This window comes from Chrysochloris asiatica, unplaced genomic scaffold, assembly GCF_000296735.1.
Source record: "Chrysochloris asiatica unplaced genomic scaffold, ChrAsi1.0 scaffold00037, whole genome shotgun sequence".
NCBI lineage: Eukaryota > Metazoa > Chordata > Mammalia > Afrosoricida > Chrysochloridae > Chrysochloris > Chrysochloris asiatica.
Window position 1 is genome coordinate 4,143,042 of NW_006408555.1, and position 8,478 is coordinate 4,151,519.

General features: G+C 47.2%; 1 protein-coding gene across 1 annotated transcript in view; it reads right to left on the bottom strand.

Moving 5' to 3' along the window:
• Positions 1 to 8,009, bottom strand: part of KIAA0513 (KIAA0513 ortholog) — a 25,850-nt gene extending 17,841 nt beyond the window's left edge. The window contains exons 1-3 of the mRNA XM_006860283.1: positions 7,681 to 8,009; positions 3,580 to 3,679; positions 2,781 to 2,854 (exon numbers count right to left, since the gene is read on the bottom strand). Coding sequence (XP_006860345.1) covers positions 2,781 to 2,854; positions 3,580 to 3,679; positions 7,681 to 8,009 — 503 coding nt within the window. The remainder of the gene's footprint in view (positions 1 to 2,780; positions 2,855 to 3,579; positions 3,680 to 7,680) is intronic.
• Between the last annotated feature and the right edge of the window lie 469 nt (positions 8,010 to 8,478).

The following is an 8,478-nucleotide window of genomic DNA, read 5'->3' on the forward strand; positions in this document are numbered from 1 at the left end:
TTGGTTCTGTTGTTCACAGGACTGGCAGCGTTTGGTTCTGTTGTTCACAGGACTGGCAGTGCTTGGTTCTGTTGTTCAGAGGACTGGCAGCGTTTGGTTCTATTGCTGACAGGGTTACTCTGAGTTGACTCCGACTTGCCAGCCCCTCACCACCACAGGGGATAAGAGACACCTTCCTTTTCATGTGCATCACATGACACCTTTCTACCTTTATTCTTTACTGTTTAGATTTTCACCTGGGACAAAAGCTATAAGAAAACAGCCAACAGAAACTATCCAAAGAGTAGGATTATGGCTCATTTTTATCTATCATTAAAAAATGTGAACCAATTTAAAGAACTCAACTACTGGCAAAACTATAAAAAACGGATGAAAGTAAAAACACTAACAAAAAGTGATTGTTGTTGTTGTTGTTAAGTGCCATCGAGTCGGTTCCGACCCATAGCGACCCTGTACAGGGTTTCCGAGGGTGTAAATCTTTACGGGAGTAGAAAGCCTCATCTTTCTCCCGCGGAGCAGCTGGTAGTTTCGAACCGCTGACCTTAAGGTTCGCAGCCCGATTCGTAACCACTACGCTACCAGAGCTCCTTAACAAAAAGTGATAAAACTCATATATTTAAAAAAGTTAAAATTTAAAAAACATTAGAATGGTTTTGTTGATCCCATCACCTCTACTGTACAGAAAATACATATGCTCACAAACTAAGTCATGGAAAGTTTTTGTTTGGAAGAGATTAAGAACCTCAATTGAATTTTTCATCCCTACAAGATAAGTTGAGAACTAGATCAGTATACTGACATGTGGGACAGGTGCAAAGTATGCAAAATATGAGTTCATGAAAACGTCTACAGATGCAAATGTTTGCAAACTGAGGTGTTTAAAATGCAAGAGAGAATGTCTAAAACAAAACAGCCTAGCAGTTCAGTTTAAAATAGCTCCCAAAGTGCCCTTCAGGCCGAGGGTGAGAGTGGCTCGGAGTCCTAGATTCCCTATTGGGAAACACAGTCAGAGCAACTGTAGGACAAAACAGGAGTCTTCCTCTTTTTGGTCTTTGTCTCCAGGTAGCCCCCACCTCCAAGGGGGACTGGGAAAGATGAGGAGACAACAAGAAACAAGAGTTTCTTGAGAGAAAGAGGGGAAGGGAAAGCAGGGGGCATTTTCCAAGCCTGGAAGGACAAGGTGGACATATCACTTGGGTAGGCAGTGGTGAGGAAGCAAAGGGGAGCTTCCAGACAGCAAGGGACATGGGGAATAGGTGGGGTCCAAGACAATGTCAGAACAGGGTCCCTCTTCTTCCTTCCTACCATCCCTGCTCTGCTCTACCCACTGGGCTGAGGCTCTGGAACATCACAACCACCACTCACCTTCCCCAGGTGGGGGGTCGGTGAGGTGGGGGTCAAGAAGGGCCCCTCCGTTCCATACCCTGGAAAGTACAATGCAGATTGTGCACTGCCATAGAGAGCTGTGGAAGCTCAGAGGAGGTGTGTTGTTGTTGTTGTTGAGCACAGTCCAACCTATAAGGACTCTGCCCAGCAGGGGTGGGGAAACTTTCTTTTGCCAAAATTACTAACATCATTCACGGGTCATACAAAATGATCAACTTAAAAATTAGCCTGCTATTATTTGGTCAAACATTCCACTGACTCACCCCTAATATAAGGGCTGGAGTCCTGGCATGGCACCTTAGGATAAGCACTAGACCTTAATGTCGGTATGAACCACAAGGTCAGTGATTCAAATTTACCAGCCTCTCCTCAGAAACCCTATACAAAGTCGCCATGAGTCAGAACCGACTCAATGACACTTAACAACAACCATAAAGTGATGGCTGGAACTGCAGCTGCCTTGGCGAGGCCAGACCAAATGATTCCGAGGGCTTTATATAGCCCATCATACACTGCAGTATAGGGTTTCTGAGGAGAAGCTGGTGGGTTTGAACTGCCGATCTTGCAGTTAGCAGTCCAATGCTTATCTTACAGTGCCACACCAAGCAAGACTCCTTGGAGAAGGAGAGACCTTGTCAATCCTGTGACCTGGCCCCTACCCTGACAGGTGAGCTCACAGCCACATGACAGCAGCCTATGGAAGTGGTGGCTTCCATGTGGGGGACACTGTTCTCAGCTATCACTGTGTGTCACTGGAGGCCTGTGCACTGCTATGATGCTGAATAGGATTCAGTATTGCTTCCAGACTACGATGGAGAAAGAAAGTCCCGTCAACCTACTTCTGACAAGCCGCTGATGAGAACTCTGGAGCACAGTGGTCCCATCCACAACTGCTCGTGAGGACAGTGCAGGGCCTGGAAGGAAATATAGCTTCCTGCCTCTCTACCCCAACCCCACCAACCAGTCCCTCTGGGAGGGAGGCATCAGCAGTGCATAATGCAGATGCTCAGTCTTCAGATGATGTGGTTTGTTTACTTGCTTGTAGGGTGGGCGGTGACCTAGTTTGAGTGCTCTACAACACGAAATCAGAAACAGCTCTGATCTTCACTGGAGGGGCTCAGGGTGAGCACAGTAATCATGACCTGTTCCAGAGCCCCGAGCCAGCGAGAACTTACTCACAGCCAGCTGCACATTCTCATTTTCACTGTGAGGTCAAGGTCACGATTTTGGTTTCCCTGGGATGCTGCTCACGACTTGCAACGACGTCGATGCATCAGAGCAGTTGTGTGCTGATGACTAGTGTGAGTATTACTCACAGCTATGGTATTACAGGGCAGGCAAAGTTGTCACGACAAAGTCTGCTGAATAAAGGGTTCAGCTACAGTCATACTCACTCAAACAGTACCACAGCGAAGGACTGCACCAGGCGGTAGAAGGTCGGCTCTGAGACACACTTGGAGTTGCATCGCTGTTGGGGAGAACAGACAGAGGCATCAGGGGTACTCCCAGGGACGCGCAGGGCTCAGCGTAGTGGGGACAAATGCTGCCCTGCTCTCCAGAAAACTACTACCCCTTGCCACCAGGGCTGCAGCACCTCAGGACACTACTGTCACTCTGTGAAATGCAAGCTGATGTGCTCCTGGGTCGTCCCCACAACGCTAGAAAGGTAGAAATGTCCCACCCTCCCCCATGTTATGGAGGGACAAAACTCCAAGGTGGTAACCCTCACTATTTCTGAATAGTGGATTTATTTGTTTTTTAACTTGTCTGTATTTTCTCATTTTCCTAGGAAAAATAGATGTACAAGCAGTGAACAAGAATTAAGAATTTAAAAACCTATTAGATATTTACACAGCTTAATTCTCTTCTTTAGGTGGTCATGCCCATCTCTTTTACCTGGCTGTGATGGTTTGGAACATGTGGGTTACTGCATTAAAGTACTCAGGACACAGTCTGCACAGTTGCCTTGAAGACAGTGATTTTCCTGGTCTTGCAGCAGTTGCTCCGTGACCCTTTATGACATGAATCCCTGCCACCCTCACAGCTCTTTCAGAATATCTTTGGGCTTCTTTTCTGTCAAGTCACAGTGGAACTACAGGGTCACTTAATGAGACAGGGAGTTATTCTCCACTACCAAGTCACCCTAGGATTCTTCCGAGGGAATGTCCTCTCCTCTTGCCACACCCCCCTCACCTGGGCGCTCACGTAGCGGGCAAACCACTCTCGGCCTTTCCCATTCTCGCTGCTGCAATACTCCCCAAACCTGGCTTTCTCCTCCTGCTCCAAGTCCTCCCTAAAGGAAAAAGCAGAGGAAAGCACAGTGATGAATGCTCTCAAGAAAGAGAAGAAAGAGGACCCCAGCCAGATACAGATGCTTTCAATCTCCTGCTCATAGCGAAGGTGTGTAAAACGGTACCTTCTCAAAGCTGAGGAGCCTGACTCTGAGCATCGGGCCATCTAGAGTGGTGAGCAGGTTAGCTGACAGGCTGTGTGGCCCCACAGTCAATTCATCACACACACACACACACACACATACACACACACACACCAATCATTTCTAGCATGGGTGAGAGTGCTACCGCCCCAAGAGGCCTCTGCTTCCCAACTCATCGAACTTTACAGTAACCTCTGAAACTGAAGTGGGTATGGGACACCCAATGGACTCATCTCAGCAGCAAGGACTGAGGACACACAGCAGCCAGGATGTCTACCAAATTCCAAACCACTTCCACTCATTCTATGGGAGAGGCCAGTGCTCATCCCAAAATGTAAAGAAGCAACAGGAAACAGAGGCTGCTGAGCAAATGGCTAGTACAGTGGGAGAACATGGTGGTTTCCTGGATCTCAGAATACCCAGACCAGGAGAAATGCGGGCCTCTGATCTCAGGGATGCTTTTGAAAATGCTGCCAGTGTCTTCACCCACACTGCTGACAGGCTGACAGTCCTGAGCTGGACTCCAGGTGAGGCTGTCTGCTGCTGGCTCCGCCCACAGAAAGCTGCCTGGCTTCCTCATTAGTCAAACATGGTAACTAGAAGCCACATGTACTTGTCTCCCAACTCAAACATGAATGCATTTTGGAGAATCCAAAACAGAAGTTATCATTTGACTTTCTCTTGTAACCGTGTGGACTGCTGAGGCTGGGTTCTCTCTTATGACAAAGCACTCTTGCAGCTTACAGTGAAGGACCATATTTAGGACAGAAATGATGTTCACTCTGAGTTGTGAGAACAGACAAAAAGCTCTCTTCTCCCCTCCAAGATGGAAACTCAAAAGGAACACATGAGCAGGCATGCAAACTTGCTGGCAACCATGTTATTCTGCTGGTAGTGGAAGAAGGGGAAAGGTAGCAATAAAGAAATGGGCTGAGATCAATCACACTCCATACACTCCTGTTGACCTGAAGATGAGAGAGAGAAGAGGAAGGGCTGATTGGTCTGAAGTGTGGTGAGTCCATGAGCTCATGGACAAGGACATAGCCATGGAAGGCTAGAGCTGAGAGTGAAGCATCCAGCCGATATGAAGTGAGGGGAGATGCACAGAATGCCCAAAGTTGCAGATAGTACCCATTTGACCTAGCCTTGATGGCTTGATAATCAGAACTGAATTAGAAGAAGATAAACAAACAACAACAACAATTTTTGATAAAGGAAACGAGGGCAAATTGCAACAATTTGATTAACTTGACCTATATTAATGGATGTAGTAGCTCAAAATACCAACTGAGAGGGAAGGAGTCTTTACATCAAGTGCCAATCCTATCCTCTCTATATACAGGGTAGATAGGGACAGGCAATTTAGGTACCGGCTATCTAAAATGAGGGGACGATACAGGTGCAAAGTACCTTACAAGTTTTCAAGAGCGAGTTTAGTTTAAAAATATGGGGGTGGGGGGAAGGTAGAGTCCCTACTGAATAGTTTTCATCTTGTCTAGACAGGTCTAGTGAAAAGAGATGGGGATAAGATTCTTATGATTCAATAGTGAGTAATTGTTACCATGACTAACTGTGACTGTCACAACTGTAAAGGTAGAAGTGTGTAACAAAAATGGGGGAGTAGTTAATATTGCAGTACAGAAACAGAGGCCCCTAGAACCATCAAGGAAAAGAGCACAAGCAGAGTGTGGGACCCTATACAGAGAAGCAGTGACACCAGAGATGAGGACATAGAGAGAGGAAGCAGCTGAGGACTCCAGACTCATGGAAAGAGAGGGACTAGATGCTGGCAGCCAGGAGGCAGGCTTGCAGAATGTGCCCTTTGGTTGTTTATATTATAATATATTTCTGAGTGTTTCTGTGTACATCCACCTCTCCTCTTAAAACAAAGCAAAACAGGGAATGGAAGCAAATACTGTTGAATGATAATGCACGGAGGAGATTGTAATCATTGCAATGAAACGATGGTGTAAAGCTGACGTTCTCCAATACAAACTACCACTCAGGTCACAACAAAAACTTACAAAAAAGAACAACACAAAAAGCACTCTTCTTAGCACTCTAATGAAACTGGAAAATTATCCTTAAGCCAGGGATTCATGAATGTCAATGTGCAAAACGATTGTCTAAAGACCTTGTTACAAGGCAAGCTCTGAGAGGGTAGACCCCGGGTGAGAACTGAGACTGCGCATTTTTTCACGATCCCTTTGCTGCTGTGAGTGACAACAGGCAGACAGTCAAAATTAATTTGGGAGGGTCCCCTCTCTCTGGTTAAAATATTTCTCAGCAGAGACAAGGATGGAAAGCTAAGGGACAGACCTGAGACGCCCTCAGCTGTTACTTCTTTTACCTTCAAAAACCACACAAGAAAGACCACAAAGGGGCTCATAGGGCTCCCAACAATGCAGCTGCTTACGGCTCAGTGCTCATGAGTACCACAAGGAGTATGGGTAACTGAAACCTGATACATCGATGATACTGCCCCTAAATGTAATTTCAGCTCATAACTAGGCTTCCTAGCCCTGGTGGCACCAAGGTTAAGCGCTTGTCTGCTAAACGAAAGGTTGGCTATTCTAACTCACTCAACAGCTCCATAAGGAAAACAAGCCTGGTGATTGTTTCCATAAAGATGACAGCCTAGAAAGTTGCTATGGGCAATTCTACTCTGGCACACGGTGCTGCCAGGCATCAGGACTAACTTGATGACATCCAACTAGCTAACCTGAACTCTCAAGTGTCACAGAAGCAAAACAGGTGGTCCTTGGGCTTAGCAGGGGACAAGTCAAGAGAGATTTCAGTGGCATTTCTGGAATAAGGGAAGGGCAAGGGGTGGTGGCAGCAAGCAGAGACTTCTTCCAATACCTGACTGAGGAATGCACAAGCTGAACTGTGGAATAATATACATAACAATTTAATTGAGCTTTCTGGGATTGCAGGCAATCTGTGTGTTTTCCTTATGTTTTTCGCTGAATGTTTCTAGTATAATAGAGTCTGCAGCCCTCCGAAGTTGCTATGCAGTGCCTCCAAGTCACGGTGCCACCACGTGTGTCAGAGTAGAACTGTGCTTTACAAAAGTAAATCATCAGATCTTTTTTCTGAAGCGCCCCTGGGTGGACTTTCAGTTAGTGGCTGAGCACATTAATCATTTGCATCATTTGGGAACTCAGGGGGTGTAATGGGAAGTACCGAGAAGTCAACAATTTGAATTAACTAACTGTTCCGTGAGAGAAAGATGAGGCTTTCTGCTCCCGTGAAAATTTACAGCCTCGGAAACCCTGTTCAGAGTCGCTATGAATCAGAACCGACTCCATAACATAGAACAACGACAAGTCTGTATTAGAATCCTGATGTGGCGCTGTAGGATAAGCACTGGACTGCTAACCACAAGGTCAGTGATTCAAACCGAATTAACGGCACTTAACAACAACAAGCAAGTATCTGTTGTTGTTTTGTGCTGTCGAGACAATTCTGACTCTCTCATAAGCACAATCTAGGTCACAGGAGAAAAGACAATTGAAGAATAAAGTCGATGGCTTTTCTCCCTGCTCCCTTGATGCCTAGCGGAGGTACCACTGAGAGGTGAAACCTTTCCTAAGAGCATACAGGTGGCACACAGACAGACTTGGTGTCAGTACCCTGTGCGCCCATGGTGTTGGAAAAGGCCTGAGAGCAGGGCTCTGTACTTAATGGCTTTGGAGTGGAACCCAGGCTTTGGTATTTTTAAATATTCCCTAAAACCTCCGGGTGCAGCTGGGGATGGGGTTGAGGATCACTGGCTGGTGTAAGTGAAAGCTGTGCAGGAGCAAAGGCAGAGCTGCATGTGGTCCTGTCCGTGGTCTGTCTGTACACCCCACCCTTACCCTCCGGAGAAGACCTTCTCCACATAGCTGCACATGAACTCTCGGAGCTCTAGGGCCTCCTCGTCCTGGGCCGATGCAGTGCTGTGGCTGGAGGAGAAGGAGTCATTGGAGGAAGAACGGCGGTACTGGTCCCAGGATGGGTGGGAAGGAGACTGGTCCATGTCATTCTCGCTGTCCGCGGACTCGGTGGTCTCACTCTCAGAAGCACCATCGCCCAGTGAATTGTCCCTGTCCTGCAGCTGTGGAGGCAGGGCCTCTAAAGGAGGAGAGAGTGGTGGCTCGGTCCCAAAGTCAATCAGCGACCCTACAGGAACTTCTGGGGCCTCCATGGCACAAGCAGGCCACTGACAGGAGACTCGAGGTAAAGGGCTGCCGACCTGCTTCCCAAGTGTGTCAGTGGAAGCTGGAGGTCAGCTGGGACCCTGCCCAGGATATGTGAGCTGGCCAGGAGCTGCCAGTCTCCCAGGATGAGTTCTCCAGAGCAGTGTTGCGTGGCTCTACGGCATCTGAAATGCAAGTACAAACACATGAGAATCTCCACCATGGACAGTAGTAGGAACCCAACTCCACAAATGAATGAAGCGGGTCACAGGTTCCTGCAGAATTTGGGATTCTATGTTCTTAATGTTGCTGTTAAGTGTCATCGAATTGGTTCCAACTAATGGCGACCCTGTATAGGGTTTCCAAGGCTGTAAATCTTTACAGAAGCAGAAAGCTTCATCTTTCTCCAGCGAAGTAGCTGGTGGGCTCAAACTGCTGACCTTGTGGTTTGCAGTCTAGTGCTTATTCTACAGAGCC